We start from the raw sequence: 17722 nt of genomic DNA on the forward strand, positions 1-17722 counted from the left end.
CCTAGACATGGAGCTTTATTAGAGGAAATAGAATGGATATCTTTGTCTCAATTTGAGTAAGGGATTTTAAGTTTGTCTGGCGGCTCAGAAATTCAGGCGCAGTTCAATTTTGCAACATTTAGTTGATACATTTCTCAGCAGCATCTCTGGTATATTAGCAACTATTGTATCAATTCTAACAGCTGCCTATAATGAAATCCTCAGCAGGGACAAAGATAAGAAATGTAGCAACTACAGTAAATGTATCCATTTTGAACAGTTTATAGGGTCGGTGACCCCCCTTCCCAGAGCTGCTTCAGAAGGTGAAAAATTACACTTTACACTTCAATATTAGAAAAACGGTCACACATACAAAATCGAAAGTCATTAGAAAAAGTAGTTATTTCTGGTGATCTATCTGAAAACAACTAGTTGTGAACCACCCCTAAGCGTTATTAAGGGGCAAATTTACTAAGGTTGGTAAATGGAAATTTTTGTGATTTTTTTTTTTTTTTTTGGTCAAAACTCACAATTTTGAATTTAAAACCACCAGCTTGAATTTAAATTCAAATGTGAGATTTATCAAACCTCAACCATGGAAACGGTTCTAATTTGATACGTCACCACCTAAAACCTTCGATTTCATGTAGAAGTCAATGGCAGAGATCTGTTGAATCATTTGAAGATGTTAATAGCCTTCCGAAAGTATTTTGGTAATTGGAAAGTATTTTTGGTTGTTTAGTGTTTGTGCGCACCGTGAATCGTAGGAGCCCAGGGGGCGGCCCTTATTTTTAAAAATGGCAGTTTTCTATTTATGATTGCCCAATGGCACAGACTACTAATTATACTATTATAATGAAAACGGTTTATTTACATGAAGCAGAGTTTTACATATGAGCTGTTTTATGCAATATCTTTTTATAGAAATCTACATTGTTTGGGGGGTATCGTTTTCCTTTAATAACAAACTATACATAACAAAGCATCCAGCCCTATGTATTCATAGCTGATAATATATTCATAGCTTATATTCAGCATGTCATTTACTGTTTTTGAACTATCTTTCACTAGTGGACATATGTGGATTTCAGCTTCTCACCTTCAAATGGGCATTTTTTGGTGAAAATCTGCCTGTCAATGTAATAAATTCCAGTGTAATAAATAACCAAAATAATAGACACAATCTGTTGCTTCTATGGGGGCTTAAAAACACTGGTAAAGAATACATGCTACATACCATAGGCCTGAGTAGTCTGTACAGAGGTGCTGCTTTTGTTATGGGAAACCAAGGAAATTCATCTTTATAGCAGAAAAAAACACAAACATGCACAATATTTTCAACCTTTAGTTGAGTTTGGATGTTTTTTAATTTAGCTACAGTATGCAGCATCTGGGGGAAAGCAGCACCTCTCTGTTCTTATGGAAAAGACTGCAGTTGCCTTTGGAGAACACAGAGAAAGGGATAAGTCAGCTTTTCTAGCAACTGGGATTTTTTTGTGTCTTTGCTATGAACATAGAAGAATTGTGACCTGTAATTGTATCTTGGGTTACAAATGTTTCATGAGTCAATAGCCTACCGACAAGCTTTACTCATGTTCTTGCTTTTTGTACTTGTGTACCATGCATAGAGATGCATCATTGATTTTTATAATTACATGATATTTGTATTTTGTCAACCTGTGGGGGGAAATGTTTTAGAATCACGCCTCTTTTTAATATAAATATGTTCTCTGCAGTGCACCGCTGTCCAGAATCTGGCTTTGCAACAATAGTTGCCTATTTTGTTGGATAACTTAGCTTCACTTTATAGGGTTAAATTTTTGCCCCCCAGGAAATGTACATGTAGTTTAAAGGTGTTGTTCACCTTCAAACAACTAGTTCTGTTCAGATAGATCACCAGAAATAATGACTTTTTCCAGTGACTTTCTATTTTGTATTTTTTCTGATATTGAAGTGTAAAGTGTCATTTTTCACCTTCTGAAGCAGCTCTGGAAAGGGGCGTCGCAGACCCTGTAAACTGTTTAAATGGATACATTTAGTTGATACATTTCTTATCTTTGTCCCTGCTGAGCATAATCCCTGAGTTTCATTACAGGCAGCTGTTAGAATTGATACAATAGTTGCTAATATTTCAGAGATGCTGCTGAGAAATGGATCAAAATTGTAACAGTTTAGAGTCTGCACCTGAATTACTGAGCGGCCAGACGCAAACACCAGAGACAGGAACATTAAACTTTAAACTCAGATTTTGGAAAAACAGTAAAAAAAATAAATAATGTAAAGTAACTGAAAAAAGTCTTTATTTCTGGGGAACAATCTAAAAACAACTGAATTGAAAAAAGTGTTTGGAAGGTGAACAACAAAGGGAGCATATTTCTTTTTTTTTTTTTTTAAACAATGTTATACATATATTTGTTGGAGGAAGTACTAGTAACTAAAGTCTGCATTCTATTCCCTCACAAATATAGTTGTGAGAGTTGCACCTTGGAGGCACATTTATCAAAGGTCGAATTTCCAATTCATGTGAGTTTTTTTGTTTTTTAAAAAAACTCGCCTAAATTAGAAATTTAAAAAAAAATCTAAATTTTCAGACTCAACTGAGTTAAATCGACCCAAAAAACTCTAATCAAATTTGATTTGAATTTAAAAAACTTGGTTAAAGTTTTTTTTTCTCTGAAAAAATCTCGATTGTCAGGAAGGCTGCAAACAACTCCAAATTGATCCCTGGATTTCTCCCATAGGCTTAAACTGCAATTTGGCAGGTTTTAGGTGGAGAATATTTAAATTCGAGTTCTTAGGGCCAGAGTATGATAAATCTTGAAAATCAAATAACATTTTTTTTTAAAAAACTCTGTTTTTTAAAAATAACTCCCTAGTCTAATTTAACCAAAAAAAAATTTGATTTTCTAATTTTCAATTTGACCCTTGATAAATCTGCCCCCTTAGTGTTAAAAGTGTAATAAATTACTTGAGAATTATTTTTTTTACCTTAATTTGTGTAAAGAATCTTAGCTGAATATTAATGTGTACTGATAAAAACACATGAGAAAGATAAACTTTTTTTTTTTTTAATAAAACAGGCAATGTTTGTAATTTTGGTCTTTTCCTTGAATCAGAGAGACTTGGGCATTTTTTTTTGTAATGCCAGAGGTTTTTTTTTTATACAGTGTTTATTTTTGGTAGTACTGATCTCATTTGCTTTTAGTGTGCAAATATAATATATAATCTAAACAGATTTGGGAAAGTCAATTTAATTCTACCTTTAAGCCTCCTAACCAGGAGGTATATCCATTTAGTGTCAGACATCTGGGAAACTGCAGTTGAAATGAAATTTAGTCAGAGTATGGGAAATTTTACACAGCACTGTGACTGTTACAGTGTATTAATATTGATTTAGCCCAAATGAATGTTAACTATAAAATGCTTACCTACTCCGAGACATGGTTCATGTTATATTTTATCAGTAGCTGGTCAATTAAAAGCAAGATCTATGTTTTATAAACATGTTTTCCCTGAAGCATATTAGTAACATTACCAGCCTGGTATATAAAGATCAGCCAGAAGGCTTGCAACGAGTACAATTTAACATAAGTTTGTAATTAGCACAGCATCTTTCTTTTAATTCATTTCATCATAACTCTGATTTTTCAAATGATCTAGTAACCTAACATTACAGTCACAAGAAAATGAAGAATAGGTAGCCTCTTCAACTTATGAAACCACATAATAGTTGTCATTCCATCTAGCTGTTGAGGATTAAACCGTGAACTGCCTCATAGACTTAACTTGGCATAACCAAACGAGCCATGTAAAATTAAAGGAACAGTTCAGTTTAAAAATAAAAACTGGGTAAATAGCCTGTGCAAAATAAAAAGTGTTTCTAATATAGTTAGTTAGCCAAAAATATAATCTATAAATGCTGGAGTAACTGGATGTGTAACATAATAGCCAGAACTCTACTTCCTGCTTTGCAGCTCTCTAACTCTGAGTTAGTCAGCGACTTTAAGGGGGGCCACATGGGATATAACTGTTCAGTGAGTTTGCAATTGATCCTCGGCATTCAGCTCAGATTCAAAAGCAACAGAGATGACCCATGTGCCCCCCTCAAGTCACTGATTGGTTACTGCCTGGTAACCAATCAGTGGAAATCAAGAGAGCTGCAAAGCAGGAAGTAGTGTTCTGGCTATTATGTAACACATCCAGTCACTCCAGCCTTTATACATTACATTTTTGCCTAACTATATAAGAAACATTTTTTATTTTGCACAGCCTTATCTATTTAACCAGTTTTTATTTTTGAACCGAACAATTCCTTTTAAGGCGTTCCAAAGTGACTTCATGTTCAGTGATTCTTTCGTAAGATATCTACGTTAAAAAGTTTTAGGGATAAAATTGGCATACATCTCCTACTGTGCAAGCCCAGCTCTTTGTAACTTCATAGCATTAATCGTTAGGGATTCACCACTAATTTGGATTTGGCCGAACCCCTAATCCTTCGCGAAGGATGCAGCCGAATACTGAATCGATTTGTAATTTGTATAAGCAAATTAGTGTTGAGAAGAGGAAAACACGTTTTACTTCCTTGTTTTGTGACAAAAAGTCACGCAATTTTCCTACCCTAATTTGCATATGCAAATTTGGAATTCGGATTTGGTTTGGCCGGGCAGAAGGATTTCGCTGAATCAGAGTCCTGCTGAAAAAGGCCGAATCCCGAACCAAAATCTAGATTCGGTGAATCGCTATTTTGCATTGTAGTTAATTTTTTTTGTAAGTTATAGAATTGCCAATTCTAAGCAACTTTTCAATTGGTCTTCATTATTTAATATTTTATAGTTCTTTCATTGTTTCTTCTGACTCTTTCCATCATTCAAATGGGGGTCACTGACCCCATCTAAAAAGCAAATGCTCTTTAAAGCTATACATTTATTCTTATTGCTACTTTTAATTACTCATGTTTCTATTCAGGTCCTCTCCTATTAATATTCCAGTCTCTTTTTCAATTCAGTGCATGGTTGCTAGGATAATTTGGACCCTAACAATCAGATTGCTGAAACTGCAAACTGGAGAGCTGCTGAATAAAAAGCTAAATAACTCAAAAACCACAAATAATAATAAATGAAAACAAACTGCAAATTGACTCAGAATATCACTCTCTACATAATACTAACCGTTAATCTAAAGGCGAACAACCCCTTTAATCGTATTAGCTAGCATTATGTTTTATATTATGCAAATGATGAAGAGGGAGGCTGTATATGCACAGTAGCAGTAGAAGCTTGTGCTACTCTGGTTGTTTCTATATTGAAAACTTCATTCTCCAATGGAACATGGTAGTCATTGTCCAGCACGGAACATCACAGTGGTGTTAACTTATGGGGATGGCATTAATATGAAATAAAAAATTCTCTTATCAAATGTAAATGTCTGAAATATTTTTTTGATACTTTGTTATAACTTTACAAGTCTCTAAGCTTAACATTAAAGAAAATGTTTGCATATAGGTAAAGCCAACAGATCAACGGACAACACAGAAATTCTACATTTCAGGCAGTCCGGTCCCTGAAGGTCAGCTCTGTAGACTTTATGGCCTGTGGCAAGAAACTGGTTAATTTTTACCTTTAAAAAAAAAAAGGAGATACTCAAAGCTTGGCTGAACAAGCATTTGTTGTTTTTTTAAGAGCTTTTTAGCGTTAAATATTAACTTAAAGGGACTTCATCTGAACATTGCAAACACAACATTAATAACTTTCTTCTATATATATATTTTTTTTGTAGGATCGTACAAGGGCGTTTGACATGCATTCATTGGAAAGCTCTCTGATTGACATAATGCGAGCAGAAAACGATTCCCTGAAAGGTAAGTACGAAATGCTGAAGTTCCTTACTCTCAGAATTTCTTAAAACATTTCCTTCCATTTTGTCAGTTTGGCAAGTGAACTGGTGTATGGGCAATGTGCATGTTCTATACAGCTTTTCCAAACTAAATTATTTTACAGCTGTAAAGGGAAATGTTCAGTTTCCCTTAGACGGAAAAAAAATGTAAATAATATACAAGCTTGTATATATTCTTATTCAATTCTTCATGATCACAGTGGTTATCAAGGGCAAATAAGCCTGCCCTTTGTCAAGCAACAGGGAATCTCCAATTGATACTTATTTGCACAGATACAAATGTGGCTTTTTTTTTTTTTTTAAATAAATCCTACTTTGAAATTATGTACAATTTTTCCCTTTAGTTAAAAACATTTCAAAGAGTGGTAGTGTTTAAAACTACAGTCATGCACGTAAATATTTGTGCTGCTTGGCCACAGAAGTGCTCTTATGAATTGTTATCTGCATATTTTAGAAATGGTGAATGCCAACAGTAACTCAAATGGGCTTTCATATCTAGAAGGATGCTTACTTTGTCACCAGCAAGAAGCAGGGTGTAGTTCGTTTAGATCGTTGTGAAAGCTGGAATTTTGAGTGAAATAAAATTTGGTTAGTATTTTTTCTTTATGGTGTTATGAACAGGCCCAGTACATGTTGGCTTTGTTAGACAGAAATCTTGACTATTTCAGGTTCTTTCAGGCTTATTTCATATTAATGGTATTCCAATGTGATGTCATGGTAACAAATTCTAATACAGCGGAGAAGCCTTCTTTAAAGGAGAAGGAAAGCTATCAAGCTTGTTTATTGCCAATAGAATAACCACAATAGTGCAAGCTATAACACTATATTTATTCTGCAGAATGCTTTGACCTGAGTAAACGGCTCTAGAAACTCTCTGTTTGTTTAGGACAGCAGCTGCCATATTAGCTTGTTGTGACATCGCTTCCTGCCTGAGTCCCTCCATGCTCACTCATAGCTCTGGGCTCACATTACAGCAGAGGGAGGGGAATAGAGGAGCAAACTGAGCATGCTCAAGTCCTATCCTTGGAAGTTTAAGCTGAAAACAGGAAGTCTGATACAGAAACCCATGTGTACACAATAGAAGAAAAGAAATGCTGTGTTTCTTTTGACAGAGGACTCAGAGCAGCATTACTTTGAGGGTTTAATGGTGTATTTATATAGACCTTTCTGATAAAGCTTACTTAAAGGGATACTGTCATGGGAAAAAAAAAATTCAAAATGAATCAGTTAATAGTGCTGCTCCAGCAGAATTCTGCACTGAAATCCATTTCTCAAAAGAGCAAACAGATTTTTTTTTATATTCAATTTTGAAATCTGACATGGGGCTAGACATATTGTAAATTTTCCAGCTGCCCCAAGTCATGTGACTTGTGCCTGCACGAGTCACATGAAGGTCCCCATAGGCTTCCTATCAATTTTCTGATCGAAGGATAATCCTTTGATCAATGGATTAAAATCCTTAGAATCATTCGATTCGAAGGATTTAATCATTCGATTGAATAAATTGAGCTAAATCCTTCGATATTCGAAGTCGAAGGATTTTAATTTGGCAGTCGAATATTGAGGGTTAATTAACCCTCGATATTCGACCCTAGGTAAATTTGCCCCTTAGTATACACTGAGGGGCAGATTTATTAAGGGCTGATTTTCAAATTCAAGTGAATTATTTAAAACTCCCATAAACTCCCTTAAATTTGAAATTCGAAATGTATGAATAAAATCAAATTTTCTCATCTTGGATGAATTTAATCAACTGAAAACTCGAATCCAATCGAATTAGAAAAACTCATTGAATTTAAAAAAACTCAAATGTCAGGAAGCTGCCAACATCACCAAATTGATCCCTGACTTATCAAATTGACTTATACAGCAATTTGGCAGGTTTTAGGTGGTGAATAGTCGAATTTGAGTTCTTAAAGGACCAGAGTATGATAAATCTTGAAATGCAAATTTGAATTGAGTTTGGATTATTCACAATGTGAATTTGAGAGTTTTTTGACCAAAAATTTTTTTTGAAAATTTTAATTTTCCCTTTCACCCTTAAAGGACCAGTAACATCAATTTATTTATTTTATTTTAAAAAATTTGTTAGCAGAAAAAAAAAAACACCAATACATAATTAACTTTAAAAGTCTTTATTAAAAAAATAACTTACCGAAACTCTGCTTGCGCTCCTCTTCAGAAAAGGCTTGCACTCCTCTTTAGGAAAGGCAACGAAGCGACAATACATAGTGCGGCGCTCGATTTCTCCTCCTTGCCATCTATAGGAAATAGCCAGGGAGGAGAAATGAAGTGCCGCGCAATGGATCGTCGCCCTGTCGCCTTTTCTGAAGAGGAGCGCAAGTGGAGTTTCGGTAAGTTATTTTTTAATTAAGACTTTGCGATTTTAAAGTTAGATATGTCTTGGTGGGTTTTTTTCGTTATATACAAACACATTTTTTTTAAAAAATATTTGACGTTACTGTCCCTTTAATAAATCTGCCCCTGAGACTTTGAAGTAAAGTAGAAAAAAAAATGACTGTTACAGTTGATACTTTTGTTTCAGGCATTTCTCTAATGCTGCTGAGAAATCTCAAATTGTAACCGTTTATAATCCATCAAGCTTGCAGCACTTGTCTGACAAAGACAAATAGAAAAAAAAACAGAGGCAATTGTTTGAGTATTACGTTTCATAAAGGTGAACTGTGCCTTTAAAGGGGAAAAAGCAGCTTTCATTCAGTTCTACAAATCCCAAATCTTTCTCCAGTGTTCAGCTCTGGATAAAACCTCTGACCCATAAGGCTTACACTGAGAGCCTGTTTGCAAACCTTTGCTGTAAATTGGAAGAACAACTAGCCAGTCATTATGTGATGAATGTTAATTGCCACATAGAAGTGGAGTCCTACGATGGAGGACAAAAACAGCTTTCACACGACTGCCAAGAGGCGTTACTGTCCCAAGAACGGCAGACAAGGAAGGCAAGCTATTTTCAGCCTCCACTGTGTACCTTGTAATTATTTTGAACTCCTTTGTTTTTTCAAGAGACTTTTCATTTGTTTTTATTTTTACAGTTACACATTTTAAATGCATTGTAAGTCCTTTTCATAAAATGCTTTTTATTTCTGCTAGAATATACATATACCATACGGTGAGACTCTTCTCTATACAAACATCAATAAACATTATCTTCTGGTTGCTGTGGGCTGCCAGAACTGGCAAACATTTGTTTCTACATCACTACTATTGCTCATACATTCAGCTTGATGTTTAAAGAGGAACTAGCGTAAAAATGAAAATTTAATATAAGCTTCAGAATACTGAAATAAAACGTTTTCTAAATATAATCAATTAAAAATTCTGTACCAATTCTGAATTAATCACGTTTATCGGCAAACGAAGCGACGCAAGTGCTATCCCACTGGCGATTTCCCATTATAGCCGGTGGGAAGGCAAGGGAAAGCAATTCGAGGAGATTGTTGCCCAGAAAAAGAGGCGATTAGTCACAGGTGACCAGGGCCGGATTTACATAGCAGGCGCCCCTAGGCCCGCTGTTGTTCGTTGCCCTGTCTCCTCCCTTTTATTTAATCAAATTTTCATCATTGGGACCAGAATAATGGGGATTGGCGTACAGGAAATTTAAAAAACTATCGTATCTCTTGTGCTTCCCCAGTGTTTCTGAACCAATGTGGGTGTGGTTGGTCAGCATGCCGCCCCCTAAAATCCTGCCACCCTAGGCCCGGGCTTTGGTGGCCTCTCCACAAATCCGGGGCTGCAGGTGACTAAATCTCCCCAAATCTCCCAGTGTGAACTTACCCCAATACATCTGCTAGGAAAGGAAGCCCCCTCCATAAGATATATTGGATCTAACTGTCAATGAATAACTGACACTCAACTGCTGCATGAAGAGAGAATGAAGAGAAACAGATTCTGAGAGAGGAATAGTAAACATAAACTTCCTTATTTCAGAAATGATGCAGAATATTTAATTGATTGTATTTAGAAAGTTTAGAATGTTAGAATGTAGCTTATATTAAATATTAATTTTCACGATAGTGATAGTAATGTATTAGTTTAATATGTGTAAGGCCCATATAGAAAAATAGTGGCTTATTTAAAGTGGACCTGTCACCCAGACACAAAAAGCTGTATAATAAAAGTCCTTTTCAAATTAAACATGAAATCCAATTTCTATTTTTTATTAAAGCATTCATAGTTGTTGTAAGCTCATTTAAACATCTCAGCTTTCAATCAAATATTGTCTGCCCCTCCTCTATGACTTAAGCATAGAGGCGGGGCAGACAATTACTTTCACTTTCCATTCAGCACTTCCAAGATGTCACTGCTCTCCAGACATTCCCCCATTCTCTTCAGAGTTTAATTGTGTAGCCAGGGCATGGGGATGGACATCAGGTCCCCCATTCTGGTGCACAAACAAGATTCTGAGATGATGCAACACTAGCCTTAATAACAGTGTCCACAAAATGGCTCCTTCCTGCTTGCTATAATTATGAATTCCCAGACTGAAGAAAAAAAGATTCAAATAGTTTATATAGTGTAATTAAAGTTCATTTTGCTTGACTAATGTGATAAAATAGTATTTTGAATAGTTTTTTTTGGATGACGGGTCCTCTTTAAGGGAGAAGAATATAAAAGGATTTGCCAAGGTATACCTCCTTGGTGTCCTTAGAAACTGTGCCAAGGTGTATCTCACTTTAAGGGACCCATTTACTAACAATCGTATTACATTTTTTCCACAAATCTCAAAAAATTGTGGTTTTCCTATTTTTCTAAAAAAAATAATTCTAAATGTATTAAGTGTAAAAACCACATAAACCTCTTTGGTTTGTGAACCGTTTAAAATTTTCAATGTTCTTAAATGAATGTGACCTAAAACACCATCTGATTTTCAAAGTAGATGAAGAAAACCTAGTTAAACCAATGAAACAAAAATGATTATATTTGGTCATGTATTTATTGAAAAAAGTTGTCCAATAACATATCTGCATGTTGAAAAAGTAAAGGAATCCTCTCCTTAGTATTATCATGTAATATCATATAATTTGAAGGTGAAATCAGAGGTGTTTTCAGTCAATGTGATGACAATCAGGGGTGAGTGAAAGACCCTGTTTTATTTAAAGAATGCAAAACCTGATAACACATACAATACATTTGTGGATGTGTATCATGGCTCGAACAAAGGAGCTGTCTGAGGACCTCAGAAAAAGAATTGTTGATGCCCATAAAGCTGGGAAAGGATACAAGACTATCTCTTTGGACTCCACTAATAAACAGTCAGACAGATTGTGTTCAAAGGGAGAAAATTCAAGACTGTTGTTGCCCTACCCAGAAGTGGTCGACCATCAAAGATCACTCCAACTGCAAGGCGTCTAATAGTCTGAGAGGTTACAGAGGAACCAAGGGTAATGTCTAAGCAAATGAATACCTGTATCACAGTGTTGACTTGATTTTCATGATTCCACCATCATCACTGAACAGCAATGGTGTGTATGGCAGGATAGCAAGGAGTCATTGCTCTCCCCCCAAAAATGTTGCTACTGTCTGCAGTTTGCTAAAGATCATGTGGACAAAGAATATGGATCCTGGAAGAATGTTTAATGGACAACTGAAGCCAAAATATGGGCCTATTCTGCTGTCTCTGGACATGGACAGCTTGCCATCACTGATGGAAAAATGAATTCTCAAATATACCAGAGAATTCTGAAGGAAAATGTCAAGACATCTGTCTGTGAACTGGATCTCAAGAGACATTTTGTCATGCAGCAACACAACGATCCTAAACACACAAGTCATTCACAAGGCAAAGAATAGTTAACGGATAAAGTGAAAGTTCTCTAATAGCCAGGTCCTGACCTTGATCCAACTGAAATGCTGGGTAAAGACCTAAAGTGAGTGGTTCACATGAGGAAACCCACCAACATTCAAGAGCTGAAGTTGTTCTGTATCGAGCTAAAATTTCTCAGAGTTGATGTGCAGCAATGATCAATAGTTACTGCAACGTTTAGTTGCATTTATTGCTGCACAAGGAGTTCACACCAAATACTGAGCATAAGTGAATATGGATTTTATGACTTTAATGACAAGGATCACTGAACAGCAATGGTGTGTATGGCAGGATAGCAAGGAGTCATTGCTCTCCCCCCAAAAATGTTGCTACTGTCTGCAGTTTGCTAAAGATCATGTGGACAAAGAATATGGATCCTGGAAGAATGTTTAGTGGACAACTGAAGCCAAAATATGGGCCTATTCTGCTGTCTCTGGACATGGACAGCTTGCCATCACTGATGGAAAAATGAATTCTCAAATATACCAGAGAATTCTGAAGGAAAATGTCAAGACATCTGTCGATGTCTCGAGAACGATATTCTGAGACAATTTGCAATTGGTTTTCATTTTTTATTATTTCTGTTTTTTATTTAGCATTTTGTTCAGCTTGCAATTTCAGCAATCTTGTTGCTAGGGTTCAGATTACCCTCACAGCCATGCACTGATTTGCATAAGAGACAGAAATATGAATAGGAGAGGGCCTGAATAGAAAGATGAGTAATAAAAAGTAAAAATACATTCATAGCCTTACAAAGCATTTCTTTTCAGATGGGGTCAGTGAAAGCTGGAGTCAAAAGAAATAGGCAAATAATTGAAAAACTATATATATATATATATATATATATATATATATATATATATATATATATATATATATATATATATATATATATATATATATATATATATATATATATATATATAGTTTTTCAATTATTTGCCTATTTCTTTTGACTCCAGCTTTCACTGACCCCAGTGCTATATGGCACAGGTTAAATAGTGGATAACAGATAACATTATGTTCTACAGAGCTTATCTGCTGTGTAGCCTTACAGAGCACTTGTTTTTCGATGGGGTCAATGACCCTCATTTGAAAGCTGGAAAGAGTCAAAAGAAAAAGCCCAATAATTAAAAGAAACAATTTAAAAATGATGACCAATTGAAAAGTTGCTTAGCATTTGCCATTCTATAAAATACTAAAAGTTAACTTAAAGGTGAACCACTCCTTTAATATTACACTATAGGGGGCATGTGTGAGACCTCCCTGACAGTCACATGTATAACTTAAAGCAATAACAGATTTGTGCATGACTTTGGGGTGCAGAATAACTGAAATTTACAATTTACCCATACAAGCATGGCAAGGTATGCATCTGGTTAGTATTTAAACCTCTTTATTTCACTAATAATAGCATTCATAATGGACAAACAGCACTTTTTGGTTACAATAGGACAATTTCTTTTGTAAACTCATGGAAATTGAAAAAAGGCTATGTGGCACAGGTTAAATAGTGGATAACAGATAACACCATTATTAGCTTATCTGCTATTTGCTGTATAACCTGAAACTTTTCTCCTTTGCCCAAATCGCTACACAGTAGCTTGTTTATATAAACAATAGTAGTGTTTCTGAAGCAAACCGTTTTACCAGTGCAGGGCAACACTACATTATATTTTTATGACTTATAAACAATTTAGCTTTTTTGGCATTACTGTTCTTTTAAAGTATCTTACAGTTCTTGTCTGCATTTGATCCCATTTGTTTGTTCGGGAAACAAATTTGTCATGCAATGTCATGCAAGATCACTGTATTTATCACTCTGACATTTCTGAGCAGTCCCTATTACTGTAGTGGCCAAAATGATATGTTTGCTGTATGACTAAAGCTGGCCATAGACACAAAGATCCGATCGTACGAATCGTGGATTCGTACGATTTTCGGACCATGTGTGGAGAGTCCCGACATTTTTCATCCGTCGGAGATCGGTCGTTTGGTCGATCGGACAGGTTAGAAAATTTCTGTCGGCTGCCGATAATATCTCTGCGTGTATTGCCGATCGTACGATTTTCAGAGGGAGACTGTCACTAGTGTTGTCAGACATAAGTATCGTACGATTGCTGTCAGGGGCAGAACATTGGGTGATCTGTTTTATTTGATCGGAATGGTAAAGACTTTGATCTGAATGGTTAGTGGAGGGTCGGGAGATGGGAAAGTCCGATCGTACGTTGATTCGTACGATCGGATCTTTGCGTCTATGGCCAGCTTAAGGGCTGCAGACCCTTATGAGTGTTGGGGACTTGGGCTTGTGAAGGTGCATTTACCGAATTGTGCAAAGTGCGGGTCTAGATGATGCGTGTATGACTGCTAGGCTTCTGTTAATAATTTTGTTAACCGTTAAGCTGGCTGACTACTGTTACTTTGTATCAATCATCTGTGCTTAGCCTGCATCCTCCAAACCCCACAATTCCCTGCACATGTGATTTCAATAAGGAAAGGAACATCACAGTGCAATGCATTGTGGGTTAATTAGTTCCTGTATGCTGTCTGTAAGCTATGGTGAAGTTGTTACAATTTGTAACATCAGTGTTTAGTCCCTCCTTCCCTGCTAGGATTTCAGATGATTCAGAAAGAGAAGAACTGTTAAACAGCTGGATTTCAGCACAGAAAATGGCATTTATTCATACTTTTTGAAGAAACAGGTAACTATGATGGGTATATTAGGGGTTTCTGTGTTATGTGGGGCTCTTTATCAAATTTTGCAAGCTGGAGTTCCCCTTTAATATACATTGCAACGTTGCTTAGAATTACTTTTTTTCTTTTATTAGGCAGCGTTTATTTTTGGGTTTATATTACCTACAAGAATGTATTTTGATAGCAGTGACCTTTCATCCCCTCCCAAAGCTGACTCCGAGTGAGAGACTCCAAATACTTAGCCAGACTGCTGCTCCTGGGCTGCGTAGGTCCATTTTTTTATATCTTTGAGAACTTCTCTTACAGGGAAATGATAAATTAAACATATAGTTTCTGTATGCTTTTTAAATGTGTATACTTTATTTTAGTTGTCAGGGGCATTTTAAAGGGGAACTCTGGCTTCCAAACCAAAATTTGATTAAGAGGCCCACATAACACAGAAACCTCTAATATACCCATCACAGTTATCTGTTTCTTCAAAAAGGATGAATACATTTTATTTGCTGAAATCAGCAGGAGAGCAAAAGGCTAGGCTTAGGGAACTGTTCCAAACCATGAAAAGTCTGCATGTTTTTTAATTGATGTTTATTGCAAAGTTGCTTGAAATTATTTTTACTTTTCAGAAAGTTTAAGTTACGTTTGTGTGGAGTTCCCCTTTAATGTCTCTAAACATTTGCTATGTACATTGCTCCCTTACATTGGACTACTAGACTGTGTTCTGCACCTTATGCTGAAAAAGGGCTACACTAGGGTACATTTGTTGTAGAGTTTAGATGCAAGTGCTAAATATATTGGCCACTTATTGGATGAAAATAATTTTTAAACCATTGGTATGCCTAGCACTTCCACTATGCTTTCTTTAATGAGCCATGCATACTGTGGTCCATACATCTGCAGAATCCATCATCCTTACATCTCTGAGCATTTCAGTCTATTCAACTCCAGTAAAACTCCCTGCACCTACACATGACTGCATACTGGAACATATACTCATGCTACATTGTTGTAAATCTGCAATTTACCCAAACTTGGTTCAATCTTGCCTTTACATTCAAAAGGCATTCTCATTGTATGGTATTTGCTTTGAATGAAGCCGTTTGATATATGAAATTTAGTTTGAGGAATACATAAGCTGCAGTCGTTTGATTTTGTGATAATACTGTCTGAAAGGCTCTTTTCTTTTTTTGACACGCAGCAAGGACATATGGTCGAAGGCGAGGTAATATCACTTTTTCCATCTTCTCATATTGTTTACAAATGTTATGGATAGACAAAACATAACATTGCTGTGTTACTTCTTTAACAGCCTTGTTTAAAGGAGAGCTAAAAATGAATATTGGAAAGAATTTCATAATTTATATACTGAACTTATTGCACCAGCTTGTCAATAGCAGCAATGATCCAGATTTTTAAACTTGTCACAATGGGTCACCATCTTGGAAAGTGTCTGTGACACTCACATGCTCAGTGGGCTCTGAGCAGCTGTTGAGAAGCTAAGCTTAGGGGTCGTCGCAAATTATCCAGCAGAAAATGAGGTTTGTCTGTAATATAAGCTGATGCTATTGGGTGGTATATTAAATTCTGATGCTAGTTGCACTGGTTTCTGTGCTGCCATGTAGTAATCATCTATATTAATTACTAATCAGCCATTTATATATGACATTTCTATTCTATGTGTACTGTATATTGTAGGAGTGGGTCCCTAAGCGTCCGTAAGTGACAGCAGCCCAGAGCATGTGCAGTGATCCAGGTGCAGACTGTTACAAATCGCTCCATTATTTGATACATACTATTGTATCAATTCAAACAGCTGCCTTTAATGAAACTCAGGGATTGTGCTCAGATAAAAAATGTATCAATTAAATGTATCAATTTAAAACCGCATCAGTGACCCCCTACTACCAGTGCTGCTTTAGAAGGTGAAAAATTAAACTTTATACTTCAATATTAGAAAAATGGTCACAAATAGAAAAAGAAAAAAGTAATTGAAAAAAGCTTTATTTCTGGTGGTCTGAAACCAACTGAACTGAAAAAAATGTTTGACGTTGAGCAACCCCTTTAAAAAATCTGATGGATGTATGAATTTGTTGGTGTTCTGTTGTGGGTTCATAAAAACCAGGAAGTGTTTTTGATTGAATGGTGGTGCTTAGACAAATAAGATAACTTTGTGATGCACCGAATCCAGGTTTCGGTTCAGGAGTCGGCCAGGATTCTGCCTTTCAACAAGATTCGGATTCGGCCGAATCCTTCTGCCCGGCACACCCGAATCCTAATTTGCATATGCAAATGCCTTTGCTTTAAGAAATCACAAATCTAAAGTACCCCATATGGAAAATAATTTTATCGATGGGTTCATTGTATTAGCTTTTAGATTTGATATAATATTCCATGTACCTTATCTTATACCTTATCTTATTAAAAAAGTTTTTCAATTACAAAAATTACATTTGTTTGAGTTAGAATGTCAGACCACACAAGAGTTGTATATACTTGGGTTGGAGGTAAAAAGGTAAGATAGGATACACTTTTGGATGACAGCATGTTGACAGCACACAGCTGTGTATCCTAGCTTAAGATATATTTTAATAAAGTTACAGGGATAGTATTGTCCTAATGCTTCTGTATTTGAATTCTAACAAATCTATGCTGGGCAGTTAATTCTCAAAATTGTACAGTGAAATCAGTGGATTTATGGTCAAATCTGTCAAATCTGAATCTGTCAAATGCCAAATTACTGTTTAAAGGGGACCCGTCGCCCAAAAAAATATTCAAAATCGTTTTTTATCAAATTAGTTAAGCAAAATGAACTTTAATTACACTATATAAATTATTTGCATTTTGTTTCATTCAGTCTGGGAATTCATAATTATAGCAAGCAGGCAGGAGCCATTTTGTGGACACTGTTATTAAGGCAAGCCTTGCATCATTTTAGAATCTTGTTTGTGCACCAGAATGGGGGACCTGATGTCCATCCCCATGCACTGGTTACAAAATTAAACAGTGAAGAGAATGGGGAAATGTGGGGAGAGCAGCAACATCTAGGAAGTGTTGAATGGAAAGTGAAAGTAATTGCTTGCCCCGCCTCTATGCCTAAGGCATAGAGGAGGGGCAGACAATATTTGATTGACAGCTGAGATTTTTAAATAAGTTTACAACAGCTATGAATGCTTTAAAAAAAAATATCATGTTTAATTTGAAAAGGACTTTTATTATACAGATTTTTAGGTGACCGATCCACTAGTCAATGGGAGAGGTCCTGGAATCAATTTGAGATGTTTGCAGCTTTCCTGACATTAGACTTTTTTAGGAGAAAAATAGAATTCGTTTCGGGTCGTT

The 17722-nt window shown here is 35.9% G+C and overlaps 1 protein-coding gene across 3 annotated transcripts in view; it reads left to right on the top strand.

Annotated features, from left to right (window-relative positions):
- cpeb4.S (cytoplasmic polyadenylation element binding protein 4 S homeolog) overlaps positions 1 to 17722 on the top strand; it is a 56655-nt gene that overhangs the window by 22087 nt on the left and 16846 nt on the right. For 2 of the 3 annotated variants that reach the window (XM_041587489.1, NM_001197286.1), the window contains 1 exon segment: positions 5755 to 5836. In XM_041587489.1, the coding sequence (XP_041443423.1) occupies positions 5755 to 5836 (82 nt within the window). 3 annotated transcript variants of the gene reach the window in all.

Source organism: Xenopus laevis, chromosome 3S, assembly GCF_017654675.1.
Source record: "Xenopus laevis strain J_2021 chromosome 3S, Xenopus_laevis_v10.1, whole genome shotgun sequence".
Lineage (NCBI taxonomy): Eukaryota > Metazoa > Chordata > Amphibia > Anura > Pipidae > Xenopus > Xenopus laevis.